At 39.1% G+C, this 22,549-nt stretch overlaps 1 protein-coding gene across 1 annotated transcript in view; it reads right to left on the reverse strand.

Annotated features, from left to right (window-relative positions):
* Positions 1-21,987, reverse strand: part of Ets98B (DNA-binding protein Ets98B) — a 95,243-nt gene extending 73,256 nt beyond the window's left edge. The window contains exon 1 of the mRNA XM_065222261.1: positions 21,203-21,987. Within this exon, the coding sequence (XP_065078333.1) occupies positions 21,203-21,238 (36 nt within the window). The 5' untranslated portion in view covers positions 21,239-21,987. The remainder of the gene's footprint in view (positions 1-21,202) is intronic.
* Between the last annotated feature and the right edge of the window lie 562 nt (positions 21,988-22,549).

A 22,549-nucleotide genomic window follows, 5' to 3' on the forward strand; every position in this document is an offset into this window, starting at 1 on the left:
TTCAAAACAAAAATTTTATCTGCGGATTTGAACAGTTTTTGACCTGTTTCATACTACCGGAAGGTGTATGCTGGTCACAAATGCCTTGCCAAACTGATTTCCTACTCAATTAATCAATCTTTGATGTGAAATTCGCTAATAAACACGAGGCGCATTTCGTATAGCAAACATGCCATAACAAAATGGGCATGGTTCATTTAAGTAAACAAACTAACACTTCTTCCGTCTGTTACACCTATGTATTAGCCGTCTCGGAATAGCATGATCGTTGTTCCCAAGGTGTGAATGAATTGCTTCTATAGACTCGATATGGTTATTCACGCTAAGAAAATCATTCTTGCGATCAGGTGGAAGGTAAATTACACCAATACTAACTGAACAGTGATGCAGTTTCAACTTGACCCAGAGCTATTCTAGAGACACATTTCCCGGAGTGAGATCAATGTATCCGTTGGAATTAGTTGAAATAGCAATCAACACTTCGTGATTTATGACTGTTTACATTGCTGCGGTCTGTTTTGTAAACGGTGTAGGAATCTCCGAAAAGCTGTGGCGAAAATATTTTGTCATCAAGCCATGTTTCAAGTTAAGAAAACGTCGTCAATTTTCGTGCACACTCCTCGAACATTCTGGTAGTACACCCTTAATTTGTTATTAGCATCTGAGATCGGTTCGTTGCAAGCAAGCGTACCTGGACTTGACACAGAAGAATCGTTCTGGAAATTTGATCTACTTGATTGGCGTGCGTGGAAGGATGCACTAGCAGTGACATTGGGTCCACTGACTAGAAGGAATGCTGATGATGTTTGCTTTGGTTCGATGACCGGTAATGACTGAGCAGCAGGCACGAGGCAGGCATCAGAGCGTGGTACAGTATCAACCACTCCATTCATAAAAGTGGCGCTGTCAATGAGACAGCGAAGAAGCGGTAATAGGTACCTGGAACATGGGGATTTTTCGACATGTTCGAACTGAGGATAAGTTCTCAAGGCTCATCGACTTGCCTTTTTTTTTTTTTCATGACACTGGCGGAAAGTTTTTCAGGATTCTTGAATTAAAATGTTTGATAAAATTTAGGAACGTAGTAGTTTGCAAATTATTTTAATTTGCATGAAAGTCGTTGTCGCCCTAGAGGTCATCGCCGGAATTGAACGGTAGAAACTACCAAAACTCGATTGGGGACATGATTTTTTTTTTCATGATGTAAGGAGATTGGTGACCTAGAAGTGACCGTTTTTGATTCGGGTTCAAAATCATAAATAACACTTTGGACGTGAGCCTCGTCCCAGATCACCATGGCAATTCAGTGACAAATGGTGGACATGAAACCGACCACACCGAGGAAGGAGTCAACATCGTACCAGGAACGGAAATTACTGCGGATTTATCTCACTCGGAAAACATGAAAAACCCGGAAAAGGGCGAATCATGTTTGAACCAACCAAAGACGATCTACAGAAGGAAATTGCCTGTGAAGCACGAAGCGTTAGAGAAAAAATGCAAGGAATTCCGAAGGAAGCAATTGACGGCGACGGAAGAGCAGAATATGGTGAGAGAAATGTCTGGACGAGGGTCAGTTCCCTGATAAGTGGAAGGTACAAAAGCTTGTCTGTTGCCAAAGCCTGGAAAACCGCCGGGGGATCCTCGATCGTATAGGCCAATATGCTTGCTGGATACTGCCGGAAAGCTTTTGGAGATGAACAGGCTGACGAAATGCACGGATAGTGAACACGGGTTGTCGAAGAGGCAGTTCGGATTCCGGAAAGGGAGATCGACGATGGATGCAATTCGGACAGTGATTGACAGAGCCGAGAAAGCTTGTAAACAGAAGCTGAGTGGAAATTGATACTGCGCCGTGATTACGATTGATGTGAAGAATGCATTCAATAGCGCCAGCTGGGAGGCCATCGCCCAGGTGCTCCATAGAATCACGGCGGGAGTTCCACAAGGCTCCATTCTAGGTCCCACGCTGTGGAATAGAATGTACAATGCCCAGGAAAAAAATTTGAAGCTTAACAAGTATTGTAAATGATTTTAATTCAGCCTTAGATTGAATAATTGCTGTACATATAGGGGAATTTACGTATTCTCGGCAACCTAAGCAGCGACCTTCTTTCTATAGCCTTTTTCTCTAAGGAACGCACACATATGCAGTATTGGTTTGTTTACAATCTTTTGCTGCCAGCTGCTCTAACAATTTCAGTCGAAAGAATTGTCAAAAACTGTTTTGAAACGCTTTTACAAAGCTCCAATCTTCTCTAGTGAGAGCGAGTATTGTCGGCAACCAGTTTTTCTTCGGCAACCGTTCCATTTGAACTGCATGTAAATCTGCTGTTCTATTATCGGCAACTCGAAATCAGCTACAATTTGTAGTGCGTGTGTTGCATTTCAAGAAAACCTTGCTAGATTGCTTTTTCTCAGTGGTAAAAATATAGTCAAATTGAAGCTGAAGGCTGAAGGCATAAAGAATCGTTTGCATGCATTCAGCGAAGTGTTTTCGTAAGAAAATCCAGTGAAAATAGTGTTTCAATTTGGGTTGCCGAAAATAGTCTGTCATGCCGAAGCCGTCATTTCCCCTACCTCTTTAACCTTTGTTCAGCTTTTAAACATCTAAATCTGGTGATTTCAATCAGCCAAAATCTTAACAATAATGTACATTATAAACTTTTTAATGCATTACATAGCAGTCTTTTTCAACCCTTGTTGAGCCTTCTAGTTTTATTTCAAAAAAATTATAATGGAAGACCGCTTCATAACTTGATGTACATATTTATATTGTTAATAGTCACTGATTCACAGACGTCAACCATATCTACTGAACCATTTAAGCATATGTGTGGCAAAAGGTATGGTCATTAACTTGAAGCACGTCAAATTTAAGTTGAATAACAGCAACCGGTAGAGTATTATACAGCAACACAGAATTGAAAACAACAACTGAGCACAGTAAAATATTCCTCTCATTTTCAAGTGCAGTGCGGTCTGAAACTTCAGTGCAATATAATAGACAAAACACAGGAATACAAATGTTAATACTTCCGACGTCGTCGCAGCCCACGATTCCTAAAAATCTCCTCTTCGTTGTCTCTACTGCTGCCACTGCTTGTAATTAGACAGGTAGGCAGTGAATTTAGAAGAACTAAATGCCGGAAATGCAACGAGGGACACAGACACTGACGACATTTAACAAATCCAGCTATCATAATATGTGTAACGCATTACTGATTTGTGGAGTTGTGTTAAGCTTAAATAAGACTTGTTCAATCTTTAGATAAGCTAACTTATTGAGGTTGGATAATGAGGATACAATTCGCTTCATGCACTACTAATCATCTATACACACTAATCGAGTCAGTACGGTTTAACCGAGTTTTTGAATTGCGGAACTGTTCGGTAAAAGTTTAAAAATCTGTGGAAAATTTATTAATGAGAAAATTTGTTCTGAACTTGTACATACTTAGTTCTGTTAACCCCATTTAATGATAGAAAATAAAATTGATCGATTTCATTGATTCCTTACGGATAACGGTCATTTGAATTTTTACCGACTTTTTCAGCAATTCAAAAACCCAGTAAAAAAATACTGACTCCTGTAAAAAAATCTTAGTGTGTATATTCACCCTGATGTTAATCAGCTTTGTACACCTTAAATCAACCAATAATCAGCTTCTGTTCTTACTGTTCAGCTCTAATTGTTACTTGGGTGGTGTGCTGACGCTCAAGCTGTCCAAAGGAGTTGAGATCGTTGGCTTTGCGGACGATGTCGTCTTGATGGTAACCGGTGAGACGCTGGAAGAAGTGGAAATGCTGGCGGCCGAGGCGATCGATACGATTGGTAACTGGATGCAAGGAGCGAAGCTGCAAATAGCCCACCACAAAACAGAAGTGATGTTGGTCAGTAACTGCAAAGCAGTGCAGCGGGCAGCTCAGTCGGTAGCTCAGCCGGAAAAGGCACAGCTACAAAGCAAGACCATGCTGGAGGTGGCTGGGTTCGATTCCCAGTTCGGTCTAGGAATTTTTCGGGTAGGAAAATTTCTCGACTTCCCTGGGCATAGAAGTGTGATTGGACTTGCCACACAATCATATTAGTGCAAAAATGGTACAGGCATCGAAAGCTCTCAATTAATAACTGTGGAAGTGCATCTAGAACACTAAGTTGAGAGCACACAATAAGCTAATATGCGATATGCAATAAGCTTGAAATGCGAAGAAGAAGAAGAAGCAGAAGAAGAAGAAGAAGGGCAGAAATCACCGTTGGAGAGCACATCATTGCTTCGAAGCGCGTGCTGAAGTATCTAGGAGTGATGATCGACGACCGGCTAAATTTTAACAGCCACATCGAATATGCTTGCGAGAAGGCGGCGAAGGTCATCAACGCAATAGCCAGAATCATGCCGAACAATTCTGGTCCAAGCAGCAGCAAGAGGCGTCTTCTGGCCAGTGTGTCCTCATCGATACTAAGGTATGGAGGTCCAGCCTGGATTGAAGCGCTGAAAACAAAGCAGAACCAAAGGAAATTGAGCAGTACGTTCCGGCTCATGGCCATGCGAGTCGTGAGTGCGAAGATCGGCATTACCTTGGCGGAGGACTACGAGTGCTATATGACGAGAAAAACCAGAGGAGTACGAAAAATGGTGAGAACGGTGTCGATGGCTAAGTGGCAGCAGGAGTGGGATACAGCAGAGATCGGTAGATGGACACACAGGCTAATACCGATTCTTTCGACCTGGCTGAACAGGAAGCATGGAGAAGTCAACTTCCACTTGACGCAGTTCTTGTCTGGTCATGTCTGCTTCAGGAAGTACCTGCATCGGTTCGGACACACAACGTCACCCTTCTGTCCGGAGTGTGGGAATGTGGAAGAATCACCAGAGCACGTGGTCTTCGAATGTCCTAGACACAATCACACAATCAATTAATAAATTGATGAACAATCGTGTTTTAAGCATTGCCAATTTGCTGATACCCATTTTACCGGAGGCATCGTGTTCGGGGTGTTAAAGGGTGACTCCAAACTTATGATCGGGAGCGTATTTTACAACCATCAAACGCCATACCAGGGAAAGACGAGTAACTGTAGAAATCTCGAAGAAGGAGAAGAAGTTAAATGAAAGGGTGGTAAATGAAGAAGATCGGTCAGGGCGGGTGAAGGGAACGAAGACTGAACTGAATGCAGTTCTAATCTTGAATTAAATTACTATCATGAGAGTCACAAGATGCAAGGGTAGAAAGCGAAATAGCAAACCAAACTGGACGGTCGCTGCAGAAAGGGTTGCACCTTCTCGTAGTACTAGAGCCTGTTAGAATCGAATGTTGACTGAGAATCACTGTGGGAGGAATCGTAGTGAACCTAGAGCGAATTTTACGACAACTTTTGGATGAGTTGAAAGATCTTTAACGTATCGAAATGGTTCACGTAGCTATAAGGCTCATGTGGAATATGACGTCTGGCTCAGTTCTGCTGATTATCCTGATCGAAATTGTGCAAATTCTCCTGCCTTTTTGGCTGCATTAACGCATTTGACCTATCATCCCAAGGAAGAACCGATAACTAATCGATAGCATATGAATATCTTAATGTGGTATGATATCTTATTTTGGTATGCATGTGAGATAAAACCTTGTTTTGATATTAATCAGAGATCGAAATATTTTGAAAAATATCAAATAAATGCCAAACTAACAAAATGGGATCTTTCCGATTTTAGACAAAAATACCTAAAAGAGGTAGCGGCGCCGGTGGTGTAGTGGTAAGCGTAAATACCTGTCACCCCAGCAGGCCTGGGTTCAATCCCAGTCGGCACCGCCGGTATGTTCTGAGACATAACATCTCTGATCACGCCTAGATCACGAAGTAAAGCCGTTGGTCCCCGGTTCATGAGTTGATGGGTTGATAGGTAGGGTCCAGGTGTGGGAACTGCCTCCCTGGCGTCAGTAGCATTGGTGCACAGCACGGAAAACAAGATCGACGGAAAACAAATCAAGGGGAAAAAAAACCTAAAAGAGTTATTGGATTGATATTAAAAGACCTGTTAAATAATAAATCATAATACGTTCGCATCAAAAAGGCGTTTGTAATCCGTCAGTTATTACAATAACTCAGTATTTTATTGATTCCTTATTCGTAGAGCATTTTTGAGGTACTACTTTTGGTATTTTACCTCTTATGTCAGGCTCATAAATGCCATATTTAGGCATCCAGTTATCATACCTAATATCATTATAGAATTTATTATTCATAAGTTACTTTCTCCTGTTCGGGTTGTGCAGGAAACTATCCAGTCCCAGCCCGAGCAGGAACGAATATCTCGATAACTTTGGTCAATACCATATCACCCTTATCACCAGTTATGTTTTTATCATACCTGAATTAGGTATTCATAAGTGATTTTCTCCTGCCAGGGATGCAGCAGTCGTCAATGAAGGCCACATCCGGCTCTTTTACAATTCGCTTTTGATTCATGGAAAAAAACCACAATGTAGATCGAAAAGGCAGATGAAATTTAGCACCTCAACATTTTTCCCAAAACACGAGCTCCAAGTTACAATCAGACCCCACCAGTACCGTTGTTAGGCCAGTTCTCGGAAATCGCTTCTACATGAAACTGGATCAAACGAGTATTTTTTCAATTATTATCTAAAATGTTGTAGGTACCTCTTTTCTGATGAGTTCTTATCAGACATAAGAGTTTAATGTGTTTGATTTTCAAAACAAAAATAACGTGCCACAGTAGGTACAATTTCTGAGAACGAACCGATAAAACTGACATTGGGCTTCTTAGAAAGGACAATGTATTTCCGCAGAATTCTTCCAAAAGATAACAACGGAATGATTTTGTTTGATGTGCTTTTACGAACAAGAACAAAACATTGCAGCTTGACCGTTGCTAGGTAGAGTATGTTTGCGGCGATTGAAAACCAACATCGGCGACAGAAAGTGAAAGTCACCACCCGTACAAACTTGTGGTGGCGAATTTGTTGTTGACAATGTGACTCTACTACTAAGCACTGCACGGCGCTGGACACTTTGCCTCAAAGCCGGTGGGGGGGAAGGTGGGTGGTCAGAGCAATCGTTAAAAAAGCATTTCATTTTCAAATCAGGTACCACCAAGGCGTGGAGGGAAAAAGGCGTTTTTATCATCATTTCGAATAAAGGTGAAATAGTTTAGGACCTGAAAACTGCCATCATCGATTTGCAGTGGCCGTTCCGGAGTATGAGTGTAGTTGCGCACACAGGCAGGCACACACGGGAATGAATAAAGGCGGCGATGATGTCATATTCCAACAATGGACACGAACGGCTCGGCGGAGCAAATCTCTTCAAGTGTAAGAAGAGTGCCTCCCCTCTAAGCCATCTCAAGCTTCGGGTTTCTGGTTGTAGTGGTGGCTGGACGGCTTGATGGATGCTGCGATGATGATGATGATGATGATGATGATGCTGCGGCAAGACAATTTGCAAGATCATCGTGTAGTTATCAACGCCCGACTCACACCCCTCACCTCCCGCGGGACCTAAAGTGTGCCTATTAATGTGGGCAATAATTAAAAGAAATAACAATAATGAACCGCAACAATGTAGACTTCAATACAAAACCAACCAAGCACCACGCGATGATGGTGACGGAAATGGGAAGGTTAACAAAAGGTGCTGCATGGCCAGTCGATTTATGTCATTTGTGGTTGCCTGCTCCCTCAATGATGGGAGGTATTTGTTTGAAGGGTGCTTTATTTTCACTCAATCGGTAAAGCTGCAGCTATAAAGCACCACCCCTTTTCTCGTTTGTATCTCTATTGGTTCCAGAGATGTGTAAAACTGCAAGTGGTTGTTTATTAAAAATCGTCAAGGGCCAATTGACACAATTATTTTTTTATTTTTGCGTTTTGAGCTGTTCCAGGGAAAATAGCGAACAACCCATTTAAATTTTTGAATTGACGTTTTCTGATTTGTATGAAAATTTGGCAAATTGTTCTGTCGAAATGACATCTGAGACAAAGTTGTAGAGAAAAATAATATCCTTCTGGGAAAAATAAAAAAAAAAAATATTATATAAAATAAATCATAAACCCAAATAGGCGAATCAACGTACTCTTGTCAATATAAGCAGCATCCAATGTTCTATGAGCATTTTCTCAGCGTCTCACACACATATATGACGTGTTTGTTTGTTAACATTTATCTACTGCTTGCTTCTCAATTCATTCCAATCGACAGAATTGTTCAAAACTGGTTGAAAGCGTTTTTTCAACGCTCCAAACTACTCAGGTGAGTGTGACTATTGTCGGCAGCCCCTTTTTTTCAACTACCTTTCCATTTGAACTGCATATTAAGTAGCTGTTCTATTATCGGCAACTCGAAATCAGTCGCGTATATTTCATTAAATGAAAAATCTGGCAGGATGGTTCAGTCTTGAAAACATCATCGAATTTTAGCTGACAGACTAAGGCATCGGTTGAACACGTTCAGCGAAGTGTTTTGTAGGAAAAATGCAGTCAATGGGTGTTGAAGCTGACATTTATCCTATCTCAAAATGTCTTTGATAGATTAAAAAAAAAAGTATGAAAAATTCAATGTTGATATTTTGATCTTTGAAATTAAAAGTTCAATTTTGAAAAGAAAAACTATTTCTTGGACCACCCTAACATGGAACTGTTCAACCTAATTACAAAATAAAAAAAATACGGGCCTTATATTTTGCGATGAGGAACACAACTACAAATTTTAACGAAATTCTGGGAACCACTATATCGTTTTGCAATGGAATGTCTGTAATGCTATAATAAAAATTACTGGTTTGCGGCTCCGTGGAGTCCTTTGGACATTTGAGCCTAACAATTAAGCTTATTGAAAAAAAAAAAACTCTGGAAAATTCCCTGATGGCTATTAAACGAAGTTCAGAAAACTTCCTGGAAGTCCATTAAGTTTCCTTGAGGTAAGATTTCTGACAAACTACTAAAATTTTAAACAAGATTGCTGAACTTTAACGATTATTGTCTGATTTACTAGAAATTCCCTACACTAATTTTCACAATTCCCCATGAACTTCTATGAAATACAGTTTCCTTAATTGCTACATCATTTTCTGAAATTTCACAAAGTTTGCTGCACTTTTACGTTTTTCGTTGATTTTCAGTGAAGTTGCACGAAGTTTCCTGAACGGTTGTAGGACAAAAGGTCGAATGGACAAAAACTCGAAGGCAGGCTTGGAAATACTTATTACAGCTAAAATGCTCCTTTTTGAAATTATGAAACTATAATAATAATAATAATAATATATAATAAGATGTAAAAGTGTTGAAAGTCTCCTTAATAAGGATATTAAACAATTAATAAGATATATAATAAGATATAATAATAATTTTTATATGCAAGATGCAAGAAGAGGAGGTAAAGTTGTTTTATTGGTCATACACAAACTTTACCTCATGTTCTTGTATGTTACATATAAAAATTATTATAATAACTTCCTGGGAGCTTCATAATTTCTAAAAGTAGAATTTTACCTGGAATGAGCATGTTTAAGCCTGGTAGAAGAACAAAAAGTCGAAGCACAAAAGGTAGATTAACAAAAGGTCAAAATGAACAAAAGGTCGAATGAACAAAATTCCGAATGGACAAAAGTTCGAATGGACAAAAGGTCGAATGGACAAAAGGTTTAATGGGCATAAGGTCGAAATTGACAAAAAATAGAATGGACAAAAGGTCGAAATGGACAAAAGGTCAAAGTGGACAAACTGTCGAATGGACAAACGGTCGAAATAGACAAAAGTTGAAATGGATAAACTGGCCAACTCTTAAATATTTTTCCTTCTTTAAATCATGAACAGTTCTTTGGAAAATTAAATGATCAAATAGATACTGTGCTTGTCACTGTTAGTTTTAGAGACAAATAACTGCCATTCTCTGCAATATACACAGATAAAAATTCTGAATTTTAATTGTGATGTAAAAATTCATTCACTTAAAATTGTATATAATTTAACGCAACCGAGCAACTTGTAATCAATGTTGGTTACAAAGATAGGCTTTTGTATACAATATTTGCAACATTGCTTGAAATGTATCAGAACTTTACTTGATACATAACTGAAACTTATATGATATGTGACGCTCCATTTATGTGCATCATATTGAATAGAGCCGGCGCCAGTGGTGTAGTGGGGTAAACGTGACTGCTTTCTCACCCTAATGGGTCTGGGTTCAATCCTAGCCGAGGTCGATGGGATTTTTGTGAGGCATAAAAATCTCTGGTCACGTCTTCCTTCGGAAGGGAAGTAATATATCCTACGCAGGTGTGGAAGCTACCTTCCTGCACTTTCGATTACCGTCAATGGATGACAATCGATGTCCGTCGGTGATTGGCACTAGATTTGCGGAACAGAGACCGACGTTAAATAAAGGAAAGAAAAAAAATATTGAGTAGAAATTTACACTACTTTTTCGAACTGTGTATTCCATCTTTAAATCATTAACAGTTCTTTGGGAGAATTTGCATTGTATTTTTTTATTTATATTTTAAACTCTGAGCGAAAATTTTCTAAACAATACTTTGTCAATTTTGATACTGGTTTTTTTGAACAGTTTTTACTGAAACTAGCTAAGAGTGTAATGTTTACGCTGGCAGACTTTCATCACAATCTGTCAAGTGGTTATCGAGATGGCATCGGAGCAAGAGTAGATCCGCCAAAAAATCTGGTGCGCTGTCGTGGAAAATCCGACTGCGTCTCACAGATGGATCGGGAAACACCTGTGAATCCATCAGTCAACGATTTCCCAGGAACTGCGGCAGAAAACCGAAGACAGCTGACCCGGTGAAGGCCAGGAAGGTGTTGAGTCTGTTCAAGCGTCGGCCGAATCTTTCGATCCGCGATGCGGCGAAGAAAGTGGATGTTTCCATCTGGTTTGTTAAAAAAAACGATACATCCACTCCACATCTATAAGGTCCGGAAGGCTCCGAACCGAAACGAAAAACAAAACACGGTTATTAAAAACCCGCGCCAGGAAGCTGTACCGGGAGTGGCTGACGGAACCGAGGTGCGTCGAGGTAGTCCACGAGACTTACATCAAGGCGGACTCAAAGCAGTTGCCGGGGCAGGAGTTTTACATAACCACATCACAATTGGCCGTTTCTGAGGAGGTAAGGAAGCAGAAGTTGGACAAATTCGCAAAAAAGTTCATGGTTTGGCAGGTCATCTGTGGGTGCGGTACCATCAACGAGGTTCAATTTTGACCGAACTGGGTTGATTACCTAATTTTGAGTAGTTTTCAAATAGCATGTAACCCAAGTTTGTGGAGGCGAACCAGCCCAAGGCTGAAAGCCTCCTTAATAAAGCTAAATAATAATAATAATAATGTAACCCAAGTAACATTTTAAGTTTTATGAAGTAATAATTGCTATAGAACCAACATTCATAAAACCCTGGTCAAGGCTACTTTGCCATCAATGCATCCACCAAAACCTCATTAAGACTAGAATGTGTCTAGTTGGCCCATCCTGGAGAAGGTTATGAAGGGTATATGTTCGAAGCTCTTCAAGATTGATTTACTGCAAAAAGGTTGTACGACAAACGTATTGAGTACCATTTGAAACCCGTATTTAAGCTACAATAAAAGCTATTTGGTAACAATAAAAACCCTTTTAAAGCCATTTTCGTTCAACATTTGCTGAATCGACTAGAAAAATCATCAATCAAGATAGAAAAGGATTCATAAATACCATCCGATCTTAACAAAATAATTGAAATATAATCTGATCATATAAAAATCCTATTCAAATTTCAAAATTATTAAAATTGTTGGTGCCATATTAAATCTTACGTGAAATGTACTTCAAACGCCCTCGGAAAACGTCGATTTTGCTTATTATTTTTAATCGAGCAAAAAATTGTTATTCTTCAGATTAATCATTAAGCTCAGCCGAGATATTTTTATGATTATCGTATTTCAAATATCTGCCCATTGCCAAATTGACCACAGTTAAAACAATTCGGATTAGATTTAGTTTTCACCAGTAGATATAACCAGTTGAAATCATTGTTAGGATCCACTAAAGACCCAGTTAATGTTTTAGGTGAAGCAGGTATATATAAAATAAGCTGTAATCATTGTAACAAAGTATATGTAGGACAAACCAAGAGAACTTTAGCAACTAGATTTAAAGAACATATAGCGGAGGTTAATAATGCCAAAAAGCAAGAAGAAAAGGGCCTAACATATGATTTCAAATCAAAGGTTGCAGAACACATATTCACAGAGGACCACCAACTATCGACGGAGGACATAACGATTTTACGAACCGTATCTACACCATGGAAATTGGATGTTGCAGAAAGCCTCGAGATCAACAAACAACGTAATTCAACTTTACTCAACAGGGATCAAGGAAACGGACACACATGGCTTTTCAAGTTACTACCTAGGACACATCAACGAGTAAGCAGCGGAGTAAATTTAAGTTTACCTAGTTTCTAAGTGAAAATGTACCTGTGTTAATATATATTCGGTAAATGCGATGTTTTTCTTCAGTCGAGTATTAGTACAAGACACTGAAGAAGTCTGCACATTGTAGACGAAATACGCGTATCTGTCAAGGATAAGCAAATAAAGTAGTGGAATTAAATGGAAAATACTAATCCTTCTCTCTCTCATTATAAAATAAAGTTATATCCAAGGAAATACACATTGAAAACGAAGCTCGTAAAAATCAAACAAAATAATTGTAATATGGTGGTGGCTTAAAAGTTTGTTTTCATTGGCCATTTGTGAAAAAGTTGTCTTAAATCCCTTACAAATTCATAAGGTTTTAACACTGTTTTTATGAAGAAAACTTCCTTTTTCTTCTTCTTTCCTTTATTAAACGTCGGCCTCTGTTCCGCAATCTAGTGCCAATCACCGACGGACATCGATTGCCATCCATTGACAGCAATCGAATGTGCAGGAAGGCAGCTTCCACACCTACGTAGTATATCGCACTCATTCAACACACATGGGCTGGGGCCAACGGCTTTACTTCCCTTCCGAAGGAAAACGTGAACAGAGATTTTTATACCTCAGAAAAATCTCACCAAAGTCGGCTGGGATTGAACCCAGACCCATTGGGGTGTTAGAAAGCAGTCACGCTTACCACCGGCGCCGGCAAGAAAACTTCCTGACTGAATTGTATTTATCTAAATCCATTTTGCTTGATCCTAGCCCGTTCTGATTTATGGCAGCATTTATGGAGGCAAACTGGACAAAGTTAAACGTCAAAGTTTGTTTACCTTTCGATAGTTGTGAGGTTTTAGTCCAACGTTCTTCCAGGCAATTTTCTCCCGCTGGATTGGAAGCAGTTACTAAGGAAGTGTGCGGAACTGTTTTGCAACATTGCACAACATTTCGCATATATAATGGAACAGCTGGAAGCTCAATCGTTCCCGTAAAATATCCCCTTCTTCCGGATAGTTTCCGAAGTGCTCCATCAAACGATGCAGCTTAAATTAAGTACGCTTGAATGACATTTTGAACCTTTCGCTGAATAAAATTACTGCTATGAATCGGAAACCAGCCAATCTCCACTAGCTGACAGTTTCGGTGGTTTACTGTAGGTTCAAATGCAAATTATTTCGTTTGTCCGATCTGAAGAAGACTAGTTTGTTTTTAGACATAAAGGACATAAAGGAGACGGTCAACACCGGTCAGTACGTGATGCAAACACCAGATGCTCAGTCGTTGCTGAAATTGACTTCCCTTCGGTCGTTGACATCGCTTAAATTTTTCAGCCTACTTCGTCTACCTTTCGAGATTTCCTTGTCATAAATTTTGGTTTTATTCACTATGCGGATCCAACTTTTAAGGCTCTGAACCATTTGGTGGATTATTTTAACTTTTGGTTAAAATTTGACAGATGGAAAGTTATCGATTAACCCTGCAATCCGAGCGTGGTTATTTCTGACAGACACGAAGTTAAATGTTGGCAACCGTGGCTGAGTTCTTCTCGAAAACCGGTCGATTGACAGCACAGGGATTTTCGAACATCAAGAATAACTTTCGAAATGTCACTTTTAACCACGAGTTAATTTTAACTCGGCAAATGGTTCACAGCCTAAGTTGAATTTGAAAACATAGTAATTGGGGATTTTATGATACACTTTAACAAGTCTAATAAACAACAATATATGGTTTTAGCTCTCATTTCTCTCTTTTATAATGAAAGTACAACTTTATAGAGTATTTCATCAAAGCATTAATAAACAGTTGCTAATGAAGTTTCAGATTGATTTACAGAACAGTTTTATGGAGGTATTGAGAGCTGCTTTAAATTTATTTATAAAACAAGAAAGATTTTGACTTTCTATAAAAGCTTTTTAAAACAGCAATAAGCTGAACTATTAACTAGAGATGTTTTACGCTTTCGAATCCTGTATTTAAACTAAATGGATTCAAGTGTTTTTATGTTACTTCATACGCGAAGTTAGCGATTTTCAGAGTTGGTTGGAAATGCTAACATGAAGCTATTAGTGTGATAATTTATTAGCTAGAGAATGATCTTTAGAAGAGAGATTATCACACTAAAAGCTTCATGTTAGCATTTCCAACCAACTCTGAAAATCGCTAACTTCGCGTATGATGTAACATAAAAACACTTTGAATGTAACAACTCAAGGCGGGAGTAGCCGTCAACAATGCTGATGATGGTACAGCACGCAACAACCACCCTACTGCTTTCTCTCTGAGATGATCACGTTGGTCATGACGAGAGGAGCAACACAATAGTTGGGTAAAGAAGAACTGCATTATAACACACCATCGACTGGAAATGCTCTCGCAACGTGGGGCTTTAGGTAGTGATGAAAACGTCGCTAGAACTATTCCACAGCCGCAGTCAGTTTATGAGCAAAAGAGGGACGCACATTTTTGCCTGTAGACTTGGAGACATACTTCAAGTCTCCGCGTACATCGTACGGGTTAGGCAAAAATGTGCGTCTATCTTTAAAAACTGTCGCATTAATGGCCCTTCGCTCATTTTCAACTTCTATTCAATTTTCATACTGCCGTACTCTAACGGAACTATCCACCTACTCTCTTCTTAAGATCATTCTCTAGCTTATAAATTATCACACTAAAAGCTTCATGTTAGCATTTCCATCCAACTCTAAATGGATTGTTCATTTCCGTTATGAAACCATCATAAATCAGAGTGGATGCCAAGTAGCTGCTAAATTGTAGTGTTTCTGTAGTAAGAATTTTGCCGACTCTAAACTTAAAAAAAAACATCTAAGATAAATGATTATTCGTATAAGACTTTTTTGTTTTTTTTTCTAATACTCATTATATTCTGCTTAACTATAACCTCCAGTTTGAATAAAGTTTTAATATAATTAAAATCAGGTAATTTTTCACAATACTGAACCATATTGTTAATTTGTAATATTTGGTAAAATTTACTCAACTGTGAGTTGTTTTTGATAGCCTTGTTGATATTGAGCTGTCAACTGCTAAGCGCTCAATTTACAGTGTACTAGTCACCTTTTGTTTCACTAGTGCTGCTAGTGTCGGGAAAATTCGTGTCTTGGGGATAATAGAAGAGTGAACCATATTGTCGATTTATAATATTTGCTGAAGCTCTACGAAGTTCCCTGAAGTTTTACAACGTTCGCTGTTCTTTTATGATATCAAAAGATGTTCCCCTAACTTTCCTGAACTTCTGTATATACCGGGGGTTGAAATTTATGAGTTTCCTTGATTTGTTTTCCATCGATCTTGATTTGCGTGTTGAGCACAAATGCTAGCGACGCCAGGGAGGCAGCCCTGAACCTATCGACCTATCGACCCATCAACTCATGGATCGGGGACCAACGGCTTTACTTCCCTTCCGAAGGAAGGCGTGATCAGAGATGTTATACCTCAGAACATCCCGGCGGCGCCGACTGGGATTGAACCCAGGCCTGCTGAGGTGAGAGGTAATCACGCTTACCACTACACCACCGGAGCCGAGCAGGGGTTGAAACGCACCTCTTATTATGAGAATAATTAAAATTCTTAAAAATATAACGTTCTTCGGCGATAGTGCCGTGGTAAGAGACATTCGTGTGACATTTTAGATTGGAACTCTATTTTGACAGCTGGTTTTGCGAATGTCGGAAGCAAAGGCAGCCTATTATCATAGAAAATGCGCCGACTAATGTGACCACTTACAACAATGGTAAAGCCTTAATTTTATAAATATGAACTCAACTTCCCCTCTCCCTTCATCCTTCTTACCCAACCGGCCGCAAAACTGGAGAACTTCGAGATTAGGGCGTGATTGCTTTTGTAAAAAAAAAACACGTAATTTGCCGATTTCTCGCGAATTAAAGCTCAATCTTAAAAACTATCAACACAAACAGGCAAAGGAATGTTTCCTCTATCATTTGGTATACACACTACGAAAAAGACATGTAAATTATAGTGCCCTGAGACCGACACATGCAAGCGGCCCTTTTGACATAAGAATCAGTTGAAAAGGACGAGAAAATCAATTCAATCAAACGCACTTTTCGTCGACTTGCATGTGTTTCAGTTTCAGGACACTTAATTTTACATGTCAGGTTTGTTTACGTTTCATGATTTACGTCAAAGCTGAATTACATCTCGTGTAAAAATAATAATTTCTAAGTGTGTAGTTTGTTTGTAAGATTGTTCTTTTATTCGCGAGAAATCGGCGATTGACGTGTTTGTTAACAAAAGCAATTACGCCGAAATCTCAAAGTTCTACGGAAATCTGAAAAGTATCGTTGAAGTCACGTCAAGACATTTCAAAATACACCGGCCATCCATGCATAATTCCAGAATAGCTATTTATGCAACAAGTTGCAGAAAGAAATTCTTTTCAGCACGAGTCGTAGTTTATCCAACGAGGCTTGCTTTGTGCAACTTGATGCATAGAGGAAAGTGGGGCAGTTTGGACACCTTAAGACAAAAAAATTAAGTGGAAAATTCGAATGATGTCTAACCAAGTGGATAGTTTCAAGCCCTATTTACATCATGAATACAAATTGAATATTAAAAGTAAACTTTTGAATCTTATGCAAGAAGATATAAAAAATGTTCGTTATTTAACCGAAATTAAACCGTTGGGGTAAGATGAGCACCCTGTCGGGGTGGTATGAGCGACCTTGTAAGCAAAGGGTAAGAATATTATGTTCTCTTGAGACTTCATGAAGGGTCAACAATGAACAGTTATAGCAAAAAAATATTTACAAGAAACAATTATTCTCTGTAGAATAAATTAAATTTCAGAAGTACTGCCTATTTAAGGTTATAGTTTATCATTCTTGTGAATGACTGATTTTTTACCAAAGCAGCTGTTTGAAAACATGGTTTCATATGATACAGTCATATTTATGAAAGGAATAATGCAAAATTGAAGAATTTAAGTTGAAATATCAGTGGTGCTCATATTGCCCCGAATGGACATAGTAATATTTTGTTAAGAAAATCTTGAATGCTCATTAAAATCTAGATAAACATCGTGTCATATAAGAAACCAATGACCATTTATAAAACTGCTAAAGGAATATCAACGATAAGTTATTATAAGCTACTGATAGACTTTAGTTTCTGATTCAGAAAACTTATAACATTTTTGAGCTAGTCCAATATTTTTAGAATATTTGCTCTAGAGAAAAGTATTTTATTAGACTTTAATGAAATGGACAGTAGAAGTAAGTTTCAAGCATTAAGCCTGCAACAGATTTTTTTTTTGTAAAATATGTTCAATAAATTAATTTTTAATCGGGTGGCCACATTGCCCCATTCCACAGTGGTCCAAGAGGGTGTTTTCAGGTAAAAACTAATAAAAATGCATAAAGATGCAGTTCAATCAAGTTGGTGTCTGCAGACCAGTGCTGAGATTTGTCATTGTCATTGACAGACTTTTGCGCGATATTGACAAAATTGTTTTTCACATAGTCAATGATAGACTTGATCCTCAAAAAAATCTTTGTCAAAATCTCATTCATTTTTTCGTCAATGACAAAGATTCACCTGGTAACAGAAAGTGTAATTTCTTGTATTCTGAGACACATTATTTTTATCCAAGCGGTTCACTGCCGCTTTTCGCATGTCGGTCCCATGGCAAAAATCAGCAAGCCGAGAAAATCGCATTTTTAGCTTGATTCGTACCATTGCTTCTTATGTGATGAGACAACCAATTTGGCTGTCTTTCCAAACTTTTTCAGAACAAAGTTATTGAGTTCATCCAGTATTAAGAAAATATGAGTGATCAGCTACCATTTGCATTGTAAAACTCAGTTTTGACAAAAACTGCTATGGGACCGACATGCGAAGAGCGGCAGTTCAGGACGTAGATGCTTATTCACTTTAATGGCTCCATGTAATTGTTTTGCTCAAGCCATTTTATTTCATTTCATATTTAGCTAATAAACAAATCAGCACATATTCGTCACTGACAAAAATGCTACTAACAATTGACATGGTTTGCCTTGACGATGACTGTTAGCTCAAACGAGTGACCAAAGCAGAATTTTGAGTATCACCGTGTATTGTCGAAATTTTGCAGCACTGGTCTTCAGACAAGTTTAGATTTAAAAATGAAGCGCATCTGATGAAGCGGTCGTTCATTATTTAAATCCCGTAGGACAAAAAATGAAATTTATTTCTTTTTTTCTATGAAATGTTCCACAAAGTTGTAGATCTTATCATTTCCACAAACATTGTTAGAAACATCAATGGTTCAAATCTTCGTTTTCATTGAGATATGAAGTATTTTTTAAGGAAGGTCCCTTCAAATCGTTTCTTTTTTCATAACTTTTTTATTCGATTTTTTCATGGCATACTATTTTAAAACAAGTTTTTTCATTTACCAAAACAAGCAACTTTCTAGAATACTTCAACAACGCTACCTCACAAATGCAACATGTTAAGAGCGTTTTTTGTGTTGAAAACATACTATATTATGGTGGATAATTTTCAAATTGGGGCAACCAGTTTTTCAAACGAATGACGTGATCAAATTTTACGTGCTTTGATTAATATTTTCATATGAAAGTATTAGAGGGGAAGTTATTTTTCATTACAGGAAAGCTATGTAATCATGTTTTTTAGCTCAATTTTACTTAAAATTGGCTCTTTTCTGAACTAACTTTTATACATGGTGGGGTTCGGATCAAGTTCCCCTTCATATGATGCGCCTTTTTTCAAATCTAAACTCGTTAAACTGCATCTTTATGCACTTTTTTTAGTTTTTACCTGAAAAACACCCTCCTGGACCACTGTGCATTGGTCATCTTGCCCCACTTTCCCCTACAACATTTTTTGCACTCAAAAGAGTGTCGAAAATTAGAACTGTTCGGCACTGGCATTTTAGTTAGGAAAAGTAGGCCATTATGTTATGTCGAAAAGTAACACTTTTCAGCACTGAGTGCTAAGCTGCGCTGGTGGTGTAGTGGTAACCGTTATTGCCTCTCACCCCAAAGGGTCTGTTGTTCATTCCCAGTCGGCGTCGCCGGGATTTTCTGAAGCATCAAATCTCTGATCACGCCTTCCTTCGCCGTTAGTTCCAGTTTCATGAGTTGATGGGTCAGTAGGTGGTAGGGTCCAAGTGTGGGAGCTGCTTTACTGGTGTCGATCGTAGATCGACGGAAAATAAAATCAAGGAATAAAAAAAAAGCGCTGAGTGCTAAAAAAACGCATTTTTTCCAATGATGTAAAGTTTAACAATCGTCTAAATAATGCCCTTTTGTTTTAAAAACCAAATCGGCAGTGTTTACCGATTTTCACAAATGTCATCCATTCGCAAGAAATGCCCATTTTCAATTGTAGCTTTTTTATGCTGGCAGTTAGGGTTTTCGACTGATTTCCGTCCTACTAAGCACAACCCGCGCTTTACCTCAGTTTTCTGAACTAGTTTAAACAAAAAATGGAATATTTCTATCGAATATGACTTTTAAATGTATTCACCTGGATTTAATAAAGAGTTGCAAATTGTTGAGATATTGTTTAAAATCTAATAGAGGAAATGTTGACCTCGGCAATACCTTAACCTTTTATCGTCAGGGGGTAAACAATGTCCTAGAGCACTCAAATTTGGCCAATAGATGCTCTGAAACACAATGTATCCACATTCAAAAATTGAGCTCTCAAGGATGTTGTACTGACGATAATAGAATAAGGTTTTGCCCTACTACTTCTTGATTCTAAATTCGTTCTACGAGTTTCAATTCCGTCCTAACGCATTGAAACACCATTAGATTTTTTCTTCGTCCTACGGATAAACGTAGAAAAAGGGGATTCGCTGGAGCGATTCTTTTGTTTTGAGAACAATGAGCGTAAATATTCATACAATGCGCTCTAATAGGATTTATGCTGTAGTTAATGAACTAACGCATCGGAACAAACCTATTATTGATTTGTGTATGGTGAAATCATTGAAATTATTGATCCTTTTTGATCGATAGAACGGATGAGTGATAACGACGAAGTAGCGCTGTACCCTATGCCGAAAAAGTTCCAATCAAAACAATTTAGTAATTCTAAGAAATTCATTTTTCGAACATCGGAGTGCTTGAAATTGACAGATAAATTCGCTGTTTTAATCATTGAAATGTTTAAATCTAAGCAGCAAAAATTTTCCACAAAAAGCAATAGTACATACTGCCAAAACCCTTCGGCCCCTTCGTCACCGCGTCACGCCACATCGATTTCGCGCGGACCAACTCTCCCCCGTTTTCCTTCCTCACCTTCCCGCAAACCCCGTCCCGAATGAAGCTCGCATCAGATTTGGAATACTAATGAAATTAATTATCATATAATAGCCCAACCTCAACCGACTGACTGACTGACTGACGACTGCTGGCGTTGTACCCTGCTGATACCTACCTAGTACCTCTGACGTTTGTGTGTGTGTGTATGTATCACGGTATCAGGGTACCTACATATTTAGCAACACAAACGACAACTGCTGGCTGCTGATGGCGATCGCCGATCGCCGACGCTCGAGATGGTTGGGAGTAATTATATTAGAAATCACCATGTTTGAGAAGGAACCTGTTTTCTGGATGTTGATTTGATTTTTTTTATAATGTATTATTCAAATGACAGTGCTGCCAGCAGTCCACATTGGAGGACTCTGGCAGTTTTGAATTGCGTCATCGGATAATTTGGGGGGTCGGATGGCAGTGATGCCAAGGTTACAATTTTAAATTTAGCGATTGTTAAGGGACTTACCGATTCTTTTGGGTAGAACATCATTTCTTGGGCCATTTTCGACTGTTTTTTTATAACTTAAAACTCACGAATCAATAAATAGACAGTGAATAAATAAATAACTTAGTTAAACGTTTTCTAAACTGCGTACTTTCGCTGCTCTTTCGTATGCACCACTTGCGCCGCAAAGCAGTCTGTTCATATAAATAACTAATATAGCTTCAGTTTGCACGCTTTTTCACTCGCAACTTTGTTTATGCGAAAACGCCTCCTCCCGCTATCGCTCTCGGCCTAGGCTTGTGCAATTTTCCACTGATTTACACGCCTCTGCTCACGCGCTCGTTAAATGTGTTCACTTTGCTTGCAGCGCATTAAGCCAAGCACCCAATATGTTGTATGATAACAGTTATCAGCGGTGTAAACTCATCTCTTGCTCACTTCTGGCGAATAATTACAGACAGAACTTGTGCGCGGATCGTGCCACTTGTCTTCTCCCGTCTCTCTGTCTATTAGGTGACTGCTATTTTTGCGATAATCTTTCACTTTCGATTTGCACGTTCCACCGAATTATCACCGCAGTTTGAATTTCGTTTGTTTTGACTATTCCGCAAAGGTCGCGCCACTTGCTGCTCGCACTTGATTTTGAATTTGACTCTTCTCGACTACTATCTCTTCTCAGCGCACTATCTCCAGAGACTTTCAAAGTTGTCAGAGTTGATGCTAGTGGAATGGAATTTTTTTTAAATCCTCGCGAAAGTAGCAATAATCAATCCGCTCTGTTCAGCTTTCGACTCGTGAATAAACGCGAAGTTGATCGCGCAAAAGCCAACCACTCTCCTGCTGCTGGAGTCGCTCGTTTGCTCACTCGCGCTCGTCCAAATGCATGTGTGTGTGTGTGTGTGTGTTTGTGGGTGATCGGTAATCCACTGCTCTCATCGTAAATAGTCGTCGCATGCTGCTCCGCGCGGTCTGTAGTTGTGGTGGCGACTCCAACCTACTCATTCACATGCTTCGCCAAATCCCTACAAAGCCCCCAAGAGTCAAAACAAAACAAGTTTTTGCTCGCAGAGAAACACGGCTTTGTGAATGTGTTTGTACCTATATGAGAGGTTTTATGCACGGGGAGCCAGCTCCAAAAGATCAAACCACCACCCCCTGCCCGGCCTGATGCCTTCCTACGGCCAGTGGGTTGCTTGGTTGCGTGACAAACGAGAGAGCGAATAAGGATGGGGGAGGTGGACGGCGACGACGACGAAAGCGACTGATTTTAAAGTTTTGTGTTGTCGTTTTTTTTTCTTTCTCGAGAGTCACGTAACTTTTTGCCACCATCGATATCGGTGCATTCCAATCGACGGAAATTTGGTTGAA

The sequence above is a fragment of the Ochlerotatus camptorhynchus genome, unplaced genomic scaffold, assembly GCF_037179485.1.
Source record: "Ochlerotatus camptorhynchus isolate MF236.1 unplaced genomic scaffold, CSIRO-AGI_Acam_v1.1 ptg000162l, whole genome shotgun sequence".
Taxonomy (NCBI): domain Eukaryota; kingdom Metazoa; phylum Arthropoda; class Insecta; order Diptera; family Culicidae; genus Ochlerotatus; species Ochlerotatus camptorhynchus.